General features: G+C 43.0%; 1 protein-coding gene across 2 annotated transcripts in view; it reads right to left on the reverse strand.

Moving 5' to 3' along the window:
* Window positions 1-23914, reverse strand: part of lnpk (lunapark, ER junction formation factor) — a 106855-nt gene that overhangs the window by 77243 nt on the left and 5698 nt on the right. For both annotated transcript variants that reach the window (XM_041201456.1, XM_041201457.1), the window contains exon 3: window positions 15908-15949. In XM_041201456.1, the coding sequence (XP_041057390.1) occupies window positions 15908-15949 (42 nt within the window). The remainder of the gene's footprint in view (window positions 1-15907; window positions 15950-23914) is intronic.

Consider the following 23914-nt stretch of genomic DNA (forward strand, 5'->3'; position numbering starts at 1 on the left):
ACAGGTCCTCCACCCGTTGCAGCACCAGGTTCTGTAGTGAATAGCAAGCTACAATGATGTACGACACCTTCAGTGGACTGTATTGCAGCGCTCCACCGGACCAGTCAAGGCACTGGAACCTCATTTTCAAGGTGCCTGCTAGTTGCTCCACCAAAGTCCGGGTCATGGCGTGAGCCTCATTATATCATCGCTCTGCTGCAGTCTGAGGCCGCCATACAGGCATCATCAGTCACGTCCTGTGTGGGTAGCACTAGTCACCGAGGAGCTATTCTTGCAGCCTCTGTGGACCCCAGAGGATGTAAGGGATCTGAGGCCTGCTAAGAACGTAGGTGTTGTGGATGTTCCCTGGGAATTGTGTGCAGATCTGTGGAATGTGTTTGTGGTGGTCGAACACCGCTGAACATTCAGCGGGTGGAAGCCCTTGCAGTTAATGATTGTTGTCACGGAGATCCAAGCGCCAAGTGGTCGATGGCACCCTGCATGTGTGGGAAACCTGACATCTGCGCAAATCCCAGTACTCTTGCTCCCTGGCTTTCTTGATCCCAGGCAAAATGCACAATTCAGCAAGTAATTAAGGCTAATGGAATGCTATCCCTTATTATGACAGGAACTGAACATAAAAAAAAGGGTGTTATGCTTCAGTTATACAGGGCACTAGTGAGACCACATCTCAAATACTGTGTGCAGTTTTGATCTCCTTATTTAAAGAAGGATATAAATGCATTGGAGGCAGTTCAGAGGGGGTTTACTAGATTGATAACTGGAATAAGTGGTTTGTCTTCTGAAAAACGGTTAGACAGACAGGGCTTGTTTCCACTGGCATTTAGTGAGCGGTGACTTGATTGAAGTATTTAAGATCTATTGACAAGGTAAATGTGGAAAGGATGTTTCCTCTTCTGGGTGAATCCAAAACCAGGGGCACAGTTTGAAAATTAGGGGGTGCCCTGTTAGGACATAGATGAGGAGAAAACTTTTCTTCTCAGAGGGTTGTGTGACTTTAGAACTCAAAAGGCAGGGGAGGTAAGGGTCATTGAATATTTTTAAGGCGGCAGTAGATAGATCCTTGTTAGGCAAGGGAATCAAAGGTTATCAGGGGAAGATAGGAAGGTGGAATTCAAAACACAAACAGATCAGCCATGATTTTAATGAATGGTGGAGCAGGCTCGACGGGCTGAATGGCCTACTTCTGCTCCTATTTCGTATGTTCGGATGTGCAAAGTTTCCTGCTTTTGAGAAGATGGCATCCGTGACCTCCTGGATACGTTTGTGTGTGGAGGCTTGCGAGGTCCTGAACTGCTCACCTGTGAAGCCCTGGAAGGAATCACTGGCATAAAAATCAAGCGTCGCAGTCACTTTCAAGGCCACTGGCAGTGGATGCCCACCATGTCCCCAGGGTGCCAAGTTCTGTAGCAGGTGGCATATGTGACCAACCAATTCCCTAGCCATACACAATCTTGGCAACACTGGTTCTCAGTCATCAGCAGGAATGACAAGCACCATCTATAGACCTTGGGTCTAGCGAAACATTAATGAGCAACAGCTCTCTGTGGATCTTCAGCTGCATACGCAGCAAGCCCTGCTGCCCCATAATCTTGAAGGAGGTGCTCCTCCCTTTGCTGAGCCAGACACCTCTGCTGCACTCTTCTTCTTCCTGCTCCCTGTAAGCAATGAGGCATACCACTAAATCACCAGGCTCCATGATCTTGATGTTCTCCTTCCACAGGATCAAAGAGAGAGACGCGCAGGTTAGCATCTGTGCCTTAAGTACCTCTCTTGGTTAAGTCTGAAGGCCCTTTCAGACATACCGGAGAGAGTGCTGGCCACCACTTGGATAGCCAGTGTGTAGTGTACTTCCTGGCTGTCCGAAACCCCACCCACTTGACCGAATGGCAGCAGCTTTGGACACCGACTGCACGCTGTGCTCTCAGCTCAGGCATTCTCCTAAACTTCACTGCAAGGCTGTGCTATTAGCTTGAATCATGAGGAATACTGATCCAAACCTTAATAAAGGCATTGCAAGGGGCTCTGAGCGCCTTCACCAGTGACTGTGTGATGGCCACCTTTTGCAAGAGGATTCTAAAACTTGCCCAGTCGGCCAGTTGTTCTGCTGCCCACTAAAATGCATGTTAAGTTGCAGTCTGCGCCCGAGGGGTGAAAGGTTCTGGAGTATTTGGTGGCACTTTCATACTTTAGTGTTGCTTGAATGGGCAGGAAAGCTTCTGAGGCCCAACTCCAAGCATGTCAATGGAGTTGCTGCTTAATGGCCTCAGCTGTGGAAGAATGCTCACTTTTGACAAGCTTTTCCTAGTGCATGGTCACTTCCTTCACCCCGCCATATCCCTCACACCCGGCAACTGCTTGTGTACTTCCTTCAGTCTGTGCTGCCTTGCCCCACAGCTGCCCGCACACCCCAAGCCTCAGCCATACTGGAGCACGGCACTGAAAGACAGCTGGGAAAATGTGAATTGCCTGTGTGCCTCCTGAATGTGCAGCAGCTCTTCCTTGATGTCCTATGGGCGATGCTCGTGAGTGCTGCTCACGGTTTGTGCACTCATCTCCAAGTTCCCCTCGCCAGATGTACGCCTTTTAAAGACTGTCATGAAGCACACCGTTCTGAAGTCATGTTGACGTGGGTGGTAAATTTGAAGTGGGGGTGATGATTCCAGCAAGCAGAGATGTACTTAAATTAGGTTCCCGACGTGCAGCAGCAGGAAATGCAGCCTGCCATTGACTGATGGAGCGGATGATCACAAAGTGGTTTCACGACAGCGTGAAACTGATTTTTTGCCTTCCTGCCATATTGTCCGCTTACACCCACCATGACATCTGCCGCCAAGGGGGCTGGATGATTCCACCCAATGGATTTTATCTTCCCAATATTTAGTCGGAGCAAATTTCTGCTCATCCAGTACTGGATATCAGACAAGCAGTCTGGCAATTTAGATAAAGTTCAGGGGTCAAGAAAGGAGGTGGGTAGGTAGAGCAGGATGCCATCAGTGTACCTGTGGAAACCCACATGTTTTTGGATGATGTTGTTGAGGGGCATCTTTGGAGACACCAGAAGTAGCAATGTGGGAGCAAGAAGAGAAGTCACTGGAGATGATTCTCTGGCAACAATTAGACAGGTAAAAATAGAGCCAGGCAAGTGCAGTCCCACCCAACTGGACAATGGTGAAAAAGCTATGTAGGAGGATGGTGTTGTCAATCCTGTTGAAAGATGCAGACAGACTGAGAAGGGTGAGGGGGGACAGCTTAACTTTATCATAGTCACATGTGATGTTATTCGTGACTTTAATAAGAGCTGTTTCAGTATTCTAACAAAGGCAGAAACCTTAATGAAGGGATTCAAGCATGGAGTTCCTTAAAACATGAGAATGGATTTGCGAGGCGACATGTTCAAGGATTTTGGAGAGGATAAGAAGGTTGCTAATGGCAGTAGTTTACAAGGACAGATGGTTCAAAGGTTAGGGTTCTTGTGGACAGAAGTGATAATGGCAAATTTGAAGGATGGTGGGATAATGCCTGAGGATAGAGAACATTTAACATTATCAGCTAAATTTCAGTCAGAAAAGGAAGTTCGATGGTAAGCAGTTTAGTGGAAATAGGGTCAAAAGAGCAGGAGGTCAGCCTCATGGACAAAATGAGTTCAGGTGGCACATGGGGAGATAGAAGGAAAAGTAGAGAAACATACAAGTTTAGGGGTCATTAGAGACTTGGCCTGATGGGCAAGGGGAAGGGAGAGAAGTGGCAGAGACAGCTGATTGGATGGTCTCAAACTGAGTGACAAAGAAGTACATGAGCCCCTCACACTTTTTATTGAATCTGAGGGTGGAAGAGACAGGGAAGAGGGGTTAAATCAGGTTGCAGTGAAAAAACAAGGAGCTATCTCTACGTCTCAGGATGATCCCAGAATTGAGAGCAGTTTTAGAAGACAAGAACAAGACCCAATAAGGTATTATGCAATTCAGCTAAATCTATTGAACAGCTAAACTAGTTGAATGCCATGTCCCTTCAAGTCTGTGTCCCTTGGACTTAAGAGAATTGGGATAGGCACCGTACCTGGGGAATGACCAGGTGAAAGGGAATAATGGTTTTAATGTGGACAAGGGCAAAAGTAGTGGTGAGGATGTGGCTGAGCAGGTTGGTAGCTGCAGAAATGTGGTAGTGAACTAAGTCCAAAGCCTTGTTATGGAGGTATAATAATTTTCCTAATATTTTCAGGGTTTATTGTAAAGTAGGTTTTTGGCCGGGGTGGGGTTGTGTTTTTCTGTGTGTGTGGTTTAATTACATTTTGTAGCCAAGCAGGCTGCAAGTTGAAGTTATCAAAAGATAATATCCACCTAATGCTGGCCTTCTTTCCAGCTTCACCTGCTCCACCCCCCTTAAACAGTTTAAACTTCATCACATTTTATTTTTCTTTAGTTCTGAAGAGTCAAATGAATTCGAAATGTTAACTCTGTTTATTTCTCTCCACAGATGCTGTTTTTCCAGCATTTTCTGTTCTTGTTTCAGATTTCCAGCATCCGCAGTATTTTGCTTTTATCCTACTATATACAATACCTATCTTCGTAAAAACAAAAACAGAATTACCTGGAAAAACTCAGCAGGTCTGGCAGCATCGGCGGAGAAGAAAAGAGTTGACGTTTCAAGTCCTCATGACGCTTCGACAGAACCTATCTTTGTAGTCCAGTAACAATTTTAGTCAATGGTCTGTACACGATGTTGACAGTGGGAGATAGCAATGGTGCATTGTAGGTCAAAGATGTGGTTGTTTTTTCTTGTTGATGCTTCCATGGCATGTAAAGTACCTGCCACTTGTCAGCGCAAGACTGGCATGAGCTGCTTCATTACCAGAATGTTTGTGAATGGAGTTGAACACTATATAATTGTCAGCAAACAGCCCAAGTCCTTGCCTTATGATGGAGGGAAGGTCATTGATGAAGTAACGCAGGTCGGACCACAGACGATTCCCTAAGGAACTGCTTCACCAATCTCCTGGCCCTGCAATAATTAACCTCAAACAATCTCAAAATCTTCCTGTGTATCAAAAATGACTCCAGACCCTGAAGGATTTTTCTCATGACCCTAACTAGCCTGTTTTGCTAGGACTCCTTGCACACTCAGTAAAATGCTGCTTGATGTAGAGGTCAGTTGCTCTCACTCGCTTCTAGAAGTCAACTTGTAAATTTAGTCTGAATCTATGCTGTGATGAGATCCAGAGCAGAGTGAATTTGATGGAACCCGGACTGAGCAATGACTAGATGTCGCTTGATGGCACTATTGACGCGGTCTTCAAAACACTTTACTTATGATTGGGAGGGGGTTAATAAGGCAGCAATTGGTCAGGCTAGATCCATCCAGACACATCTGGAAAAGGTAGCATAGTGGTATTGGCACTGGACTACTTTCCAGAGACCCAAGGTAATGCTCTGGGGAGCCAGGTTCAAATACCACCATGGCAGATGGTGAAATTTGAATTCAATAACAGCTTGTTGATAACCACGAAGCCATTGCCGATTGTTGTAAAATCCCATCTGGTTCACTCATGTCCTTTAGGGAAGGAAATTTGCCGTATGGTCTACGTGACCCCAGACCCACAGCAATGTGGTTGACTCTTAAATGTCTGCTGAACAAGGGCAATTAGGGATGGGCAATGGGATCGTTCATGGGATGTGGATGCTCAAATCTCACGGATAAATTTTTTTAAATTGTCTGATAGATGCCTGTATATAACTGTAATGGGACAGCAAAGTATTGGTACTCAGCACCAAAATAGCAATGCTATAAGGGCTCTTAATTTTCCCTGTGCCTACTGGATTAAGGTACTGTTTGTCATGTGGAATTAACTGAATTTGTTGGGCACTGGCATCAACAATGTAGGGGCTCTAAATAAAAGGATCAAATTTGCAAAACTACTCTTCAACATTTGTAAATATCGCAGCTTCTTTCTTTGCACTCACACACTGAGCCCTACCATGGTGAGAAGGGAATGCTCATGAAGTCACTTTCTTCTGTTAGTTTACAGGCTTTCCACCAACATTCTGGATTGCAGGCAGCAGATAAGGTTTTTTGCTCTGATCTGTTGATTGGGGCATGCTTAAATCTTTTTTAATTCATTCACGGGATGTGGGCTTCACTGGCTGGGCCAGTATTTATTACCCATCCTTAGTTGCGCTTGAAAAGGTGGTGCTGAGTTGCCTTCTTGACCTGCTGCAGTCCACGTGGTGTAGATATATCCACAGTGCTGCTAGGAAGCAAGTTCCAGGATTTTGACCCAGCGACGGTGAAGGAATGGCAATATATTTCCAAGTCAGAATGGTCAGTGACTTGGAGGGGAACTTCCAGGTGGTGGTGTTCCCATCTGATGCCCTTGTCCTTCTAGATGGTAGTGGTCGTGGGTTTGGGAGATGCTGTCAAAGGAGCCTTGGTGAATTCCTGTACTGCATCTTGTAGATGGTACACACTGCTGCTACTGTGCATCGGTGGTGGAGGGAGTGAATGTTTGTGGATGTGATGCCAATCAGGCAGGCCTGCTTTGTCCTGAACGGTGTCAAGCTTCTTGAGTTTTGTGGGAGCTGCACTCATCCAGGCAAGTAGAGAGTATTCCATCACACTCCTGACTTGTGCCTTGCAGAAGGTGGACAGGCTTTGGGAAGTCAGGAGATGAGTTACTCATCACACGATTCCTAGCCTCTGACCTGCTCTTGTAGCCACAATATTTATATAGCTAGTCCAGTTCAGTTTCTGGTCAGTGGTAATCTCCAGGATGTTGATAATGCGGGGGGGGGGGGTGTTCAATTATGGTAATGTCATTGAGCATCAAAGGGCGATGGTTGGATTCTCTCTTGTTGGAGATGTTCATTGCCTGACACTTGTGTGGCACGAATGTTATTTGCCGCTTGGCAGCCCAAAGCTGGATATTGTCCAGGTCTTGCTGCGTTTGGTGGACATGGACTGCTTCAGTGTCTGAGGAGTTGCGAATGGTGATGAACATTGTGCAATCATAGTGAACATCCCCACTTCTGACCTTATGATGGAAGGAAGGTCATTGATGAGGCAGCTAAAGATGGCTGGGCTGAGAACACCACCCTGAAGAACTCCTGGAGCTGAGATGACTGACCTCCAACAACCACAACCTTTGTGCTAGGTATGACTCTAACCAGCAGAGAGTTTTCTTCGATACCCACTGGCTCCAGTTTTGCTTGGGCTCCTTGATGCCACATTCAGTCAAATACAGCCTTGATGCCAAGGGCAGTTACTTTCACCTCACCTCGGGAGTTCAGCTCTTTTGTCCATGTTTGAATCAAAGCTCTAAGGAGGTCAGGAGCGGAGTGGCCCTGGCGGAACTCAAACTGGGCATTAGTGAGCAGGTTACTGCTAAGCAAGTGCCATTTGATAGCACTGTTGATGACCCCTTCCATTACTTTACTGATGACCAAGAGTAGGCTGATGGGACAATAATTGGCCGTGTTGGATTTGTCCTGCTTGTTGTGTACAGGACATACCTGGGCAATTTTCCACATAGCCGGGTAGATGCCAGTGTTGTAGCTGTACTGGAACAGCTTGGCCAGGGATGCAGCAAGTTCTGGAGCACAAGTCTTCAGTGCTATTGCCGGAATATTGTCAGGGTCCATAGCCTTTGAAGTCTTTGAAGTCCAGTGCCTTCAGCCATTTCTTGATATCATGTGGAGTGAATCGAAAAGCTTAAGACTGGCATCTGTGATGCAGGGGGCCTCCGAAGGAGGCTGAGGTGGATCATCCACTCGGCATTTCTGGCCGTAGATTGTAGCAAGTTCTTAAGCCTTATCTTTTGCACTGATATGCTGTGCTCCTCCATCATTGAGGATGGGGATATTTGTGAAGCTTCTTCCTCTAGCGGCTTGTTTAATTGTCCATCACCATTCACAACTGGATGTGGCAGGACTACAGAGCTTCGATCGGATCCGTTGATTGCGGGATCGCTTAGCTCCGTCTATCACTTGCTGCTTATGCGATTTGGCACAAAAGTGTTATAGCTTCACCAGGCTGACACCTCACTTTTAGGTATGCCTAGTGCTGATCCTGGCATGCCTTCCTGTATTCTTCATTGAACCAAGGCTGATCCCCAGGCTTGATCATAATGGAAGAGTGGAGGATATGCTAGGCCATGAGGTTAGATTGTGTTAGAGAGCAATTCTGCTGTGGCTGATGACCCACAGCGCCTCATGGATGCCCAGTCTTGAGCTGCTAGATCTATTTGAAATCTATTTCGTTTAGCACAGTGGTAATGCCACACAACACAATGGAGGGTGTCCTCAATGTGAAGGCTGGACTTTGTCTCCATAACGACTGTGCGGTGGTCACTCCTACTGATACTGTCACGGACAGATGATTCTGCGGCAGGCAGGTTGGTGAAGATGAGGTCAAGTATGTTTTTCCCTCTTGTTGGTTCCTTCACCACCTGCCGCAGACGCAGTCTAGCAGTTAGGACTCAGCCAGCTCGGTTAGTGGGGGTGCTACTGAGCTCTGTCTATAGCCCTTTGCTTTTCAGCATACAGGTAGTTTCACCAGCTTGGAACCTCATTTTAAAGTCTGCCTTCTACACATCCCACTGAACCAGAGTCAATCTTACAGTGTGATGGCTACTGAGGAGCGAGTGATGTGCCAAATGATGTCATAGATTGCAGTGGTGTATAGTTTTGCTGATGCTAATAGCGCAGCATCCTAAGCATGTCCTTAATCTGCATCACTGAGTGATGGTAGTCCCACAGTACACAATGGAGGATGCTCTTTGCAGGAAGCTGAAACTCTGTCTTCACAAGGAATGTGCATGGATCACTCCTACCAACACTATCATGGATAGAAACATCGATACAGATAATTTCGCAGGAATGAGCAGGTTATGACCCATTGCTAGTTCCTTGCCGTCTGTCATAGGATCAATCTGGTAGTATACCCTTTAGGACTTAGCAGTGTCATCCAAAAATGGAGCTTCTTGAGTTTCCTGAAAGTAATGATCAAAATCAAGGAGTGGTACAGTAATACTTCATCAGGAGGCTGAGGCGGTGCTGGAGTTAAGCAATAATCAACAGACTACCTAGACCTTGTTTCACCTGAAGATCGCCTGGAGCACAAAGTTATTTCTAAAGGGGTCTGAGGTCCACTCCTACTTGACTGGACACTACTGTGCCCTCATCTCGAGTGGGTCTGTCCCAGTGGTGAGGTAGAAAGATATCTCAAGATGGTAACAAAGGAATCTGAGCTATTAGTTGGAAGTCATACTCAGAATCCCACCTATGTTGGCTTGTTTCTTGACTAATTTATTGGACAGTTTTCCCAACTTAGTATCAGTCTTCGATGCTAGTAAGGGAAATTTTGCAGGGCCCACTGGGTAAAACTTATCTAATTCTTGCCCTGATTCAATAGCTAGTTCATAGCAATAGGCCCATCTGATTTTCTCCTTATTTTTAAACTTTGTCATGACTATATTACAATTGAATGGTTTGCTAATCTACTTCAGTGGACCTGGAAGACTTTAGTGAACAAGATGGATTTTTAAAACATTGTAGTAACTTTCATGGTTACTATCCTATAAGTTATCTGATTTATTATATTCAATTTCATAACTCACCATCCTGCGTTATGAACTGATGACCACTGTTTAGGGTGCAAATCCAGTAGATTAACTCAAACCACTATATCCCTATTCCTGCTACAGCCCCTCCCAAATAATATGATCTTGGTGTCTGGCGAAGACCTCTTTATGCCTCTGTTAGTCTCCCAGCACGAAGCCAAAAAGCAGCTCTTTGTTCTTTAAAAGGCATAATCTACACAGCTGACATTCATTGCAAGCACAATATGCTCTTTGAAGGGCAAATAATTGTTTTTTTAAACCATTGTTGGGTAACAGAGTTTCAGATGAATATAGTACAGGAGTGGGACAGGAGGCCACAGAGGAGGGAAGGGGAGATGTGGACAAGGAGCCGTGTTGCACAGCAGTCATGAAGCCGATAGCTTCTGCTGCCCTGAATCTCCACATCTCATTTACTCACTACTGATCATCATTCTCAACTGACTACTGTTAAAGAGGCCCAGTTCCAGCTGCATCTGCTACTATCATCATGACACACCCCTCCATCACTCAGTTACCTACTGTCCATCGATCTAGTGGAAGCCTGCACCAGCAAGTAGCATGGAACAAAGGATGGAAGGCTGGGGAGAGTGGGGAGATTAGACTGGAGAGGGGATATGAGTTGGGCAGGAGCAGATTGAGGAGGTACCTCAGGGATAAGTGGGTGTTAGAAAGATAGAGACATTCTGTGAAAAAGTTGCCAGACCCAAGAAGTTATGTAGCCAATTTTGATTCTAGAACATACGCAATTCTAATAGACACAAGGAACCCCAAGTAAGCCAAACTTAAACTTGCAATTCCCAGTTCTAGTGAAGACCAGACATTCCCCTCAGGTGTTGCAAACTCCAGGACTTCACATAAGCCATTTCAAATCCCAGGACTCCTCCCCAGTGCTCCCAAAATGCACAATCCCTACTTCAATGCTGCAAAATTCTAGGACTTCCCCACACTTCTGTCAGACTTCAACACTAACTTCTTTGATGCTACCAAACCCAGCATCCTCTCTTCCTGCCCCATGCTGCTCAACTCCAAGATCATTCCATGCACTGCAAAACCCCAGGCCCTGCAGTCTTGCCAAATCCAAGGGATACCCCACCTATTTCTGCCCAACTTTGCAACTACTCCACACTCCACTGATAACAAATTCTAAACCCATCCTCCCCATCACGGATTCACTGAACTCATGACCATGCCAAATGTCAATTTATCTATCTCATAACTGATATATTACTCTTCCCAACTTACTAAAAAAGATACAAACTGAAATAGATACATAAAAGCAACTAGTGGACAATTACCATGAACAAATGACAAGGAGATCCACAAGGAGATATCCATTAATTTTGAAATGCTACTGTCACACTCCAGGTATCACACATGAAAATCCCTATATTATACTTTAAAAGGAAAGCTAGTCATTCCCAACTGAAAGTTTCAACTAACTTCAGAAGTCACGCTTTCTTTAAAAAAAAATTAGGAAACTAGGATGTTTTTCTTTTAACTAGATGAAAATTAGCTTCTAACTCAGCTGAACACAGCACAGCATTTTCAGTTGAAAGGGACACATCAAGATGCACACAACTACACTTTAGCAGCAGCGTAACACCTTGTATGTTATTTGGATTAACATCCCTGTCTTTATACAATAATGCATCCTCTGACCTACTATATCTAGTGTTATGGGAAGCCCAGTAGAATAGTAATTAAAAAATTACATCTTGCACACACCCATCCAATTGCAATGTTACACCTACACATTTGGAACAATGTCACACTTGTAAGAAACAAGTTCAAAAACTAATGCTGTTGGGGCGGATTCAAACTAAATTGGCAGGGGGGTGGGATCCTGAAAAGTAGTTCAGAAGGGAGAGAAGCTGAGATGGAATTAGAAGTTAAAACATGAGTGAATCTGGAGGGCAGAGGAAACATAGGCTGGATAAGAAAGAAGTAAGTTCAGCAAGTCTAAACAGAATATATTTTAATGCAAGGAGCCTGATGAATAAGTCTGACGAGCTGAGGGCACAGATGGGCAAGTGGAGTATGATATCATAGCTATGACCAAGACTTGGTTAAAAGGGCAGGATTGGCAGCTCAACATTCCTGGTTAAAGGGTATTCAGACAAGATAGAGAGGGGGATAGAAAAGGTGGGTTGCAATATTGATCAAGGAATCAATTATAGCAGTGAGGAGGGATGATATTTGGAAGGATCGTCAAATGAGGCCATATGGGTAGAAGTAAAAAACACAAAAGGGGCAAACAGGGCAAACACACTGTTGGGTGTGTACTCTTGGCCCCCAATCAGTCAGGGAGAGATAGAGAATCAAATATGTAATCAAATTTCAGAGAAGTGCAAGAATAATAAAGCAGTAATAGTAGGGGATTTTTAACTACCCAAATATTAACGGGGATAGTTTTAGTGTGCAAAGTAGGGAGGGATCAAAATTCTTAAGTTCCATCCAAAAGAACTTTTCTAGCCAGTATGTAGAAAGCCCACCAAGGAAGGGGGCAGTTCTGGATCTAATATTTGGAAAAGAGCCCGGGCAGGTGGAAGGCGTACCTAGGGGAGCATTTTGGTGATAGTGACCATAACTCAGTTAGATTTAGGTGAGTTATGGAAAAGGATAAGGTTGGGCCAGGGATAAAAGTTCTAAACTGGGGAAAGGCTAATTTTACTAAGATGAGAGATGATTTGGCCCAAGTGGACTGGGAGCAGCTACTTGCAGATAAAGCTGTGTCAGAGCAATGGGAGGCATTCAAGAAGGTAAAAGCGAGAGTACAGGACAAATATGTTCTCATAAAGACAAAGGGGGGAACCAAGTCCAGAGAATCCTGGATGTCAAGGGACATAAAGGTTAGGAAAGAGAAGCTTATGGCAGATACCAAGGGCTCAATATGGCAGAGTCCCTAGAGGAGTATAAAAATGCAGGGGGGGAAAAGTTAAAAAGGAAATTAGGAAAGCTCAGAGAGTGTATGAGAAAGCATTGGTGGATAGAATAAAGGAAAACCCAAAGAGGGTATTAAATATATAAAGAGCAAGAGAATAACTAGGGAAAGAGTAGGGCCATTTAGGGACCATAGAGGTAATGCGTGTGTGGATCCAGAGACGTGGGTACAATCCTCAAGGAAGACTTTGCATTGGTCTTCACAATGGAAAAGGGCGAAGCAGGTATAGGCATCAGGGTGGAAGACTGTGAAATATTAGAGGAAATTAGCATAGAGGGAGAGGAGATACCGGTGGGTTTAGCGGCCTTAAAAATGGATAAATCTGCAGGCCCAGAAGAGGTCAATCCCAGGCTGTTGAGGGAGGCAAGGGAAAAGATATCAGAGACCCTGGCAGTAATTTTCAAATCCTCTCTGGCCACAGGTGAGGTCCCAGAGGATTGGAAGACTGCTAACATTATCCATTATTAAAAAAGGGAGGAAGGGATGGACCAGGAAATTACAGGCCCATCAGTCTAACCTCAGTGGTGGAGAAGTTACTAGAAAGAATTCTGAGGAAGGGAACACATCTGCACTTGAAGAGACATGGATTAATCAGGGATCGTCAGCATGGATTTATTAAGGGAAGGTTGTGTTTGACAAATTTAATCAAATTGTTTAGAAAAGGTAATCAGGAGTGTTGATGAGGTTAATGCATTTGACGTGGTCTACATGGCCTTTAGCAAGGCTTTTGATAAGGTCCCTCATGGCAGACTGGTCAAGAAAGTAAAAGCACATGGGATCCAAGGCAAAGTGGCACACTGGATTCAAAACTGGCTGAGCGGCAGGATGCAGAGGGTGATGGTAGCGGGATGTTTCTCTGACTGGAAGTCTGTTTCCAGTGGGGTTCAGCAGGGCTCGATACTGGGGCCCTTGCTGTTTGCAACATATATAAATGATCTGGACTTAAATGTAGGGGGTAGGATCAAGAAGTTCACAGATGACACTAAAATTGGTAGGGTGGTTAAATAGTGAGAAAGTTAGCCATAAACTGCAGGAGGATATCAATGGACTGGTCAAGTAGGCAGAGCAGTGGTAAATGGAATTCAGCCCAGAAAAGTGTAAGGTAATACACTTGAGGAGGGCTAACAAGGTAAGGGATTACACTATGAATGGTAGGACCCTGGAAAGTACTGAAGATCAGTGAGACCTTGGTGCGCACATCCACAGGTCCCTGAGGGTGGCAGGGCAGATAGATAAGGTGGTTAAGAAGGCATAGGGGATACTTGCCTTTATGAGCCAAATCACAGAATACAAGGGCAGGGAGGTTATGCTGGAAATGAATAAAATGTTTGTTAGGCCACAGCTGGAGTATTGCATGCAGTTCTGGTCACCACATTGCAGGAAGGACGTGATTGTACTGGAGAGGGTGCAGAGGATATTTACCAGGGCTGGAGAGTCTGAGCTATGAGGAAAGATTGGATAGGCTGGGGTTGCTTTCCTTGGAGCAGTGAAGGTTGTGAGGGGACCTGATAGAGATGTATAAAATTATGAGGGGCATAGCTAGGGTGGATAGGAAGGCACTTAATCCATTAGCAGAGAGGTCAATAACCAGGGGGCATGGATTTCAGGTAAGAGGTAGAAGGATAAGAGGAGAGTTGAGGAGAAATCTTTTCACCCAGAGAGTGGTAGGAGTCTGGAACTCACTGCCTGAAAGGGTGTTTGAGTCAGGAACTCTTGTAACATTTAAGAAGTGTTTATATATTCACTTGTGTTGACATAGCCTCCAGGGCTATGGGCCGAGTGCTGGAAAATAGGATTAGTGTAGTCAGATCCTTGTTGACCGGCACAGGCATGATAGGCCGAATGGCCTCCTCCTGTGCCGTAAACGTCTATAGGTCTACTATTTTCACTGACAAATTATAACGAACAAAGTGTGCTTTTAAGAATTGTAGTTCTACTTCTGGCCTTCGTGGTTCTTAAATTTTTTGTTAGTTTCACGGTCCACTGGCTCATTAAACTGCTTTGGAAGTTCAAATGCTCATTATTGCAAGTGTACTGAGAGTGGCTGGTTCTTTTTTTTTTAAAAATATCACTTCTTCTAAACAAACTGCACTTTCCCAGTTTGCATGTTTAAAAGTTCACACATTGTCATCATTTCTTGATGCTTTACTAAAACTTCATAAAGTATGGTGGGAGGAAGCTCATGCAGAGCATTAACACTGGCATGGGTCAGTTGTCCTGTTTCTGTGCTGTTCATTCAATATAATTCTATGGGGAGAATTTTCTCCCCGTCGGGGGAGTTGGGCGGGAGCGGGAGTGGGCGGGTGTGCAGCCAGTCACTGATTGCGATCGGCTGAACACTGCCATTTTATGAGAGTAGGCCAATTAAGGCCCGCCCAACGTGACGCACACCTAGGAGCACTGAGCGCTCCCTGTGCAGGCCGGGGTAGTAGGCTGAGTCGGGGAGTGCACTCAGAGCACAGAAATCTCCCTGAGGGACAGAGAACTTTGATTTTTAAAAATTTTAATGACGAAAAAAAATTTTTAAGACATATCCCCTCATATGACAGCATCACATGAGCTGTGACATGTCTATGAATTTTACTAAAAATTGTCATTAACATTTTAAAACCTTCATGAAAGCTCATCGTACCGCAGATGAGGTTTCACAATAAATGCGAAGGCCACCTGGGCAATCTTCAGGTTGGATGGGCAGCTCAGTTAATTATTTCAATTGGAATTTAAATGACCTTAATTGGCCTTTGACAGTTCGGTGGGCGCGCAGCTGACTCTGGTGTGCGCCTGCAGAACTGAAGATCAGAATGACGCGTGGTGCCATTGGGACGTACGCCCGATTGTCACTGCATGTCATTCTGCGTGTTGGCAAGCAGGGTCCGCCCCCACTCACCAACCTGAAGATTTTGGGCTATGTAAATCTATCAATTAATAAGCAGTAGTTACAAACAGAGACTTTCACGTAGCATCAAGTATGCTCAAAATCTACCAACTGAGAATCGAGCAGTTAATAACACACGGAAAGTAGAAAAGGGAACCATTGAAAAAGGGATTCAAAATATCTTGGAATTCCTTTCACCAACTACTTGTTTCTCCAAAACATTGTGCCATAAATAGGTGACAAACTTATGAAACGTGTAAAACTCAAATGACTTGGAAAAAAGTGAAACTCAAGTTATTAAGGCTGTTGGCCTATTGGAAATATATTGAATAAATTTTGCCCAAATCCTAACCCTCTAATGTAGGAAACAATCTTGGGGATGAAATATTACAGGGCTGCAAATACAGTAACATGTAAAATACAAACCAAAATAACTTACACACTATTTAGATAACATAAAATTGAAGAAGAATAGTACCTTGTCAATTTTTTCTAATACTTCTATAGTGGAAGGTTTTGCCTGCATTAAAAGAAAAATTATGTGTTAAAAAAATCCAATGAAAATATATATTGATATAACTACAAGCATCTAAACAAATTGCACCGTGCATTACTGGTCCTTTTATCATAAGTGTGGCCTCTCAACAAATGGGTTATGTTTGAAGGTGAGTTACACTTCAAATGCAAACCCATTTAAACTTGTTTGAGATGGAACAGCATCAGTAATGTATGCAAACATGAAATAGGTCAAATGATGACACCAATCTGATGGCACACTGCATTATAAAATGAAAACATTGCCACATGACCTCACTATATGTACAAGTATCCTACTCACAAAAATGTTAACACACCTAAAAAATGGCAGGGGCTGCTTACTGACAATAAATCTTGATACATATCCTATGCTCACCGCCGCAAAAACTACAGATTTATTTTTGTTACAAGTACAGAAAGGTGAAAAACACAGCAGTTAGCATCACCTTTTAAATTGTACAGCACTCAACAATTCTCCATCCTTACCTAAAAGTGCCAAATCAATGCTCTAATAAAACAAAGGATTCATAAAATTATAAAATGTCTTCACAAACCAGTGTGGTTTTGTTCCCCACTCCCCTTACCAATGCATGAGAGAGGTGTGAACAAGAGGAGCAGGAAAACAAAAGGGAAAGACGAGTGGGGTAGTGTAACGAGGAAGAGGAACATAAAAACAGGAGGCAGTCATTCAATCTCTTAAACCTGTTACACTTTTCAAATAGAGCATGGTCAATCTGTACCACAACTCTATTATGGCTCCTTCCACTGGATTGCATAATGAGACGAAACAGTTTGCTGCATATACTCGATCAGATGACAATAAAATAATGAACAATGTTAAGGGTAGGACAAGGAAACAAGGAGGAAGTATCAGACCATCTCAAAAAATATTACAAACAGTAATACATTCTACAAATATATCAGGAAAAAGAGAACAGCCAAATGTGAGACGGGGTCCCTGAGAGAATTTAATGAGTTTACTGGAGAATAAATGGAAATTGGCACTGATATTTAACAGGTACTTTGCATGTTTTTACAAAAAGAGAAAGATGTTGGGGGGGACACGGTGGTGGTGGTTGTTTTGGGGGGGGGGGTGCAAATAAATCTTGAAGTGGTCAAAAGTGAGATGAAAAACAAAAAAGTATTAGAGAAGTTAGTTAAGTGAAAGGACAAAATGTTGGGGTCTGACAATGTATCCTCCTCACAAAAATGTTAGCACACCTAAAAAATGGCAGAGACTGCTTATTGACAAAGATCTTGAAGAAAGAAAGAATGCCCTAGAAATTATGGCTCTAATTTTAACTGTCCCTACCATGCAGAAACCAGGTGTTCAGGGCAGCTAAAAGAACGACTGTCGTTTTTTATTTACCTGATTATGCTTCTCTGAAATGTTTTGGGATTTTTTCCTTTATTAAAACACTATATAAATCTAAATTATTGCTGCTACATCAATGACTTTGATGTAAATTAGCAACTGAATCCTGGGCCATCTCAATCATTTGAATGCAACATTGCACACTATCTGTTGTTTTCTATAAATCAGACAATTTCTTCTCTGTACCTAAATTTTTGTCTGCAACATCATAATTTTTGAAATTACTTATCTTCCAATGTCTGTTGGAAGACTAAGCATGCAGACTAATATGGTCTTCTGCAGCTGAAAGAAACATCCAGCAACAATTGCTTCCTCTCTGCATCTTCACAGTATGGAAATGAGGACACTGGATGGTTGCCTATTCTAACTCAATTTATTTTTCCTCTGGGAATTCGGAATGGTGAACTTTCTCCCTCCCTTAATATTTCTTTATTGTTATAATCATCAGATTTTGCCAAGCCAAGTTCAGCATTAGAATCATTCTTCTACATTACTGGGTCAAAAATTCTGCAACTGAGCAGCAGATTATACATGTAGTCCATAGCCACATTTTAGGGCAAAAAGAGCTGGGAAATGAATACAGCTTTGCCAGTATCCCCTCCAACTCCAGAACAAATTAAAAACAGAAGTAGCAACTTCCTGATTTACCTTCTCCTTTATTGAACTCTGTTACCCTCCTGCACTGTGCGCTTTGGTCCTGTACCTTCAGTTCTCATTAAAAAAGTTCACTACTCTAAATTCAAGGAATGCAGGCTTCTTTTTGATTTAAAAAAATGAATGAAGGCTGACTTCAGGATAGAATACAGAACTAGGCAAATGGTATTCCACTGAGCAACAGAATACTTAAATACCTCTAAAGAGCTGCCAGAAATATTAGAGGAACCAAGAGAAGAAAGCCATATAGAGACTAAAGGGGGACCCAAGCAGCAACAATTGCAGACACCACAGGATTCCTTCCATTAACAATGATTTTGCAGGAATTGCTGATGGTGAACTAAAAAGCCAAGAGGCTTCTCTAATTTACATAATAATTAATATTACCTCTAAATGAAACCGGTTATAAAATATTGACTTGTAGAGAAATCTATAGTGTTTCTTTCTAAATAATTTCTCAATTATTAAAAAAACTATGAAGAGCTACAGCATAATGTAGGATATGTTCCCGATTTTAATACAGAGAAAAGAGAAAACTATGTAATTCAATAAGAAGTAATTAATTGGGTTTAAGAGATCAAAGAGGTGTTGTGCTGCTTTTCAAGAGGAGAGTATGTTCTCATTTAGAGCTTCTTTATTCAATACATTAAAAAATATTACTACTTCTTTCCTTAATGAAAAATTTGATTGCAGAATCCATAAGTGCTTGTCTGGTCATTAATGTAATATCTAATTTATGTTGAGTATCAATTACTTTTATGCATCCATCAAAAACCTGTTTGACTTTTTTGGGCTACTGAGATTGTGTGTATCAAGTAACTGATTGGGTGGGCTCCCATTCCAATGCAAACAAAACTGGGGTCTACGTTGCTTCACAAATGATGCAAACAATTTATTATCTAACTATACAGCATCAACGTGGCACTAAGTTTGCTGTTAGGACATTAATGTACTTGTTTCTCTAGAATTTATTCCCAATGAATTTAAATAAAGTTTTGTCATTAAGTCAGAAGGTAAATTACTCTGATTTCTGTGCAAATGGAGGCCACTGTGAATGCATTTGGGCACCTTAAAAACTCACCAAGTACATCACAAAAAGCTAAGCCAGAGAAACCAGGAAAGTGCCAACTTGATTTTGATGTGCTAGTGTAACTGATGTCAGGGCAACATTAAGGATGTTACATCTGGCCTCACTGTCCCAAGTTATGGAGCAGGGAAAAAAGGTATAAAACAATTCCTGGTGAAAGTATATGTATGCAGCCATTGGGAAAGATGAGGTCTGGTTCAGCAATCTAGATGCCAGCTAAAAACAACCAAGGATAAAATATAAGCAGGGTTAACTATTGGATGGCAGCCAGTGCCTGTGGAACTAAACCCAACTACTAATCTATGCTTTTGGGGAGGAGTGAGGGGGAGGAAATAAATTGCCAAGGAAGCAAAAAAAAACACAAATATTTTCAGGTGGAATTGAAACAAAGCTAACATGTCACTTGAGATAAATGTGGCAATATAACAGCACCCTTAAACCTTAGTCTTCTGAATACTGAATTCCAAGCTGTGACTCTCAAAAATTTGCCCTAATTACTTTGAGAAAAATTTTATATTCAAAATATAGAACACAGTAATTAAATAAACATAATAAATGTTTTTGTTGCGGGGAAAATAAAACTAAATTTGTTTTTCCCCTGCTTAATGTCTAACCATAAACTATTTCTAACCAAAAAGTAGACAAGTAATCCCAAGTTGACTCTGCAGCAGGTGAGCTGCCGCCAGTTTTTCATTCTTACAGGAAGAAAGTGATTTAATTCAATGTGGTGCCCAGAACTGGACACAATAATCCAGCGGAGGCCTAACAAGTGATTTATGCTGTCATTTGTTAGGCCTCAGCTGGATTATTATGCCAAATGCTGGCCACCACATTTTAGGAAAGATGTCAAGGCATTGGAGATGGTGCAAGAAAGATTTATCAGAATGGTATCAAGGATGAAGAACTTCAGTTATGTGGAGAGGCTGCAGAGGTTGAGATTGATCTCGGTACTGACAATGGCAGTAACCAAGATTTGAAGTATCAGCATTTTCCCTAAACATAAAAATTAAAATATAATTAGAATGCAGATTAAAAATCCTTAACTGTTATAGTGTCTAACCCCAACTCATTGCCTTGCTGTGCCCCTGCCTTACCAACACCTAAAACCTCATGCCATTCCCCCACAGAATTGTTACACCGCAGGAGGCTTTTCAGCCTATCATATCTGTACTGGTTCTCGAAATGTGCAATTCACCTAGTGCCACTCCCTGACCATGTCCCAGTTTCTTTTTAAATGTCTCGGTTGAATCTGTCTCCACCACAGTCTCAGGCAGTATATTCCAGATCCTAATCGCTCACTGCATGTTGCAATTGCTTCTTTTGCCAATTACCTTAAACTTATGCCCTCTCATTCTCGATCTTTCCATCAGTGATAACAGTTTTGCCCTATCTACTCTGTCCAGACCTCTCATGATTTTGAATACCTCTATCAAATCCCCTCTCAGCCTTCTCTTCTCTAAGGAAAACAGTTTCAACTTCTCCAATCCTATCTTTTTAACTGAAGTTCTTCATTCCTGGAACCATTCTCGTGAATCTTTGCTGCACTGTCTCTAATGCCTTCAGAAAATATGTGAAGTGTGGCGCACAGAACTAGGCACAATAGACCACGTTTAGAATATTGTCAGCAATTTTGGGCCCCGTATCTCTGGAAGGATGTGCTGGCCCTGGGGAGGGTCCAGAGGAGGTTCATGAGAATGATCCCAGGAATGAAAGGCTTAACATATGAGGAACATTTGAGGGTTCTGGGTCTATACTCGATGGAGTTTAGAAGGATGAGGAGGGATCTGATTGAAACTTACAGAATACTGAAAGGCCTGGATAGAGTGGACATGGGGAAGATGTTTCCATTAGTAGGAGAGACTAGGACCTGAGGGCACAGCCTCGGAGTAAAGGGAAGACCTTTTTGAACAGAGATGAGGAGAAACTTCTTTAGCCAGAGAGTGGTGAATCTATGGAATTCATTGCCACAGAAGGCTGTGGAGGCCAGGTCATTGAGTGTATTTAAGACCAAGATAGATAGGTTCTTGATTGGTAAGGGGATCAAAGGTTACGGGGAGAAGGCGGGAGAATGGGGTTGAGAAACTTATCAGCCTTGATTGAATGGCGGAGCAGACTCTATGGGCCGATTTGCCTAATTTCTGTTCCTATGTCTTATAGTCTAATAGTCCAATTGAGGCCGAACCAGTGTTTTATACAAGTTTAACATAACCTCTTTGCTCTTGCACTTTATGCCCCTATTAACAAAGCCTGGAATACTGTATGCTTTATTAACCATTTTCTTAATCTGTCCTGCCACCTTCAATGACTTATGCAAATATATACCCAGGTCCCTCTGCTGCCGATTCCCCTTCAGAATTGTGCCCTTTATTTTGGATTGTCTCTCTGTGTTCTTCATATCAAAATGAGTCACTTCACACATCCCTGCATTGACCTGCATTTGCCTGCCCATTCCACCAAATTGTCTATGCCCTTTTGAAGTTCTACACTATCCTCCTGAGAGTTCACAATGCTTCCAAGCTTTGTATCATCCGCAAATTTTGAAATTGTGCCCTGTACACCAAGGTCTTGATCACTGATATCAGGAAGAGCAAGAGTCCTAACATTGACCTCTGGGGAATTCCACTACAAACTTTCTTCCAGCATGAAAAACATCCATTAACCACTACTGTTTCCTACCACCCAGCCAATTCCGGACCAATGTCGCTACTATCTCATTTATTCCATGAGATATAACTTTGCTCATAATTCTGTCATGTGGTACTGCATCAAATGCCTTTTTGAAGGGCATATACACATCAACAGCAGACCCTCAACAACCCTCTCTGTTAACTCTTCAAAGAACTCCAACTATTTAAACATGATTTGCCCTTAATTTTTTAAAATATTATTCATTCATGGGACATGGGCTTCACTGGCTGGGCCAACATTTATTGCCTACCCCTAGTTGCCCTCAAGAAGGTGGTGGTGAGCTGCCTTTTTGAACCACTGCAGTCCAAGTTGTGTAGGTACACCCACAGGTTGTCAGGAAGAGGGTTCCAGGATTTTGACCCAATGACAGTGAAGGAATGACGATATATTTCTAAGTCGGGATGGTGAGTGACTTGGAAGAGAACTTCCAGGTGGTGCTCCCGTCTATATGCTACCCTTGTCCATCTGTTGCCCAATCCATGCTGGCAAATTAACCCAAGTTTGCCCAAGTAACTATTAATCTTCTCTCAAATTATAGTTTCCAGAAGCTTCCCCATTAAAGTTGCTGAGATTATCCTTACTCCCATTTTTTGAATAAGGGCATAACGTTTGCAATTCTCCAGTCCTCTAGCACCACCCCCAAGTCTAAGGAAGACTGGAAAATTATGGCCAGTGTGCGCAGAATTTGCACTCAGTTCCCTCAGTAACCCAGCATCACATCAAGTCCTGGAGCTTTATCAACGTTAAATACAGACAGCCTATCTAATACTTCCTCCTTATTGATTTTAAATTCTTCTAGCATATTAATTACTTTTAAAAAAAAATTATTTGTTCACGGGATGTAGGTGCCACTGGCTAGGCCAGCATTTATTATCCATCCCTAATTGCCCTTGAAAAGCTGATGGTGAGCTGCCTTCTTGAACCACTATGGTCCATGTATCGTAGGCACACCCACAGTGCTGTTAGGAAGGGAGTTCCTGGATTTTGACCAAGTAACAGAGAATGAACTGTGATATCATTCCGTGTCAGAATGGTGTGTGGCTTGGAGAGGAACTTCATCACCTATAAGTTACCTTGTATCTGCCGACCTTGTCTTTCTAGGTGGTAGAAATCATGGGTTCGGAAGGTTGAAGGTGCTTGGTCAGTTGCTGCAGTGCATCTTGAAGATGGTGCACATTGCTGCCACTGTGCAGCAGTGGTGAAGGGAGTGAATGTTCAAGGTGGTGGATGGGATTCCAAACAAGAAGGCTGCTTTGTCCTGGATGGTGTCCAGCTTCTTGAGTGTTGTTGGAGCTGCATTCATCCAGGCAAGTGGAGAGTATTCCATCACACTCCTGACTTGTACCTTGAAGATGGTGGGCAGGCTTCAGGAAGTCAGGTGGTGAGTTACCTGCCATAGAATTCCCAGCCTCTAACCTGCTCTTGTAGCCACAGCATTTATATGGCTAGTCCAGTTCAGTTTCTGCTCAATGGTAACCCCCCCCCCACCCCCCCAGCGATGGCAATGCCATTGAATGTCAAAGGGGAGATGGTTAGGTTCTCACTTGTTGAAGATGGTCATTGCCTGGCACTTGTGTTGCAGGATGTTGTTGCCATGAAGAGATACTAATGTCTATAATGTTATTGGAAAGTATTTTTAAAATGGGAGTTGTAGTGGGGTCTGTGTCTGTGCACGTCTTAATTGGATTAAAGCCAGCTAGTCTGGGTGCTTTGATGTATAGTAGTTTGAGATGTTAACTGGGTAAACAATAAAGGAAATTAAAAGGTAAAGTTATTGAATAAACGTTCAAGAGTGGGAGTAAAATCTTGCACCTAGGTGGGAGACGCCAAGCAATGTGTTTATATTACTTTTAAAATTAGTGGGATGAAAATGTTATTGTTAGAATTACAAGTTGTAAAATTAAAAGCCTTGCGATACCAAGGAAAGTTTACATTCAAAGGGGAAGCTAGGTATAAAGAGGGGAAGGAGATTGTGTATAAGGTAGAGGCATTTAAGATCTAACCAGCCTGTAGGCCTCCAACTGTGTCTGCAAAGGAACTGAATTGCAAGGAACCTCATTTTGAATTTGTACGGTCAAATGTGCTTTGTTTGGTATGTTTAAAGTCTATGGGTTACCGTTGCCTTAGTGAAGATTTACCTGGGA

The sequence above is a fragment of the Carcharodon carcharias genome, chromosome 12 (assembly GCF_017639515.1).
Source record: "Carcharodon carcharias isolate sCarCar2 chromosome 12, sCarCar2.pri, whole genome shotgun sequence".
Taxonomy (NCBI): Eukaryota; Metazoa; Chordata; class Chondrichthyes; order Lamniformes; family Lamnidae; genus Carcharodon; species Carcharodon carcharias.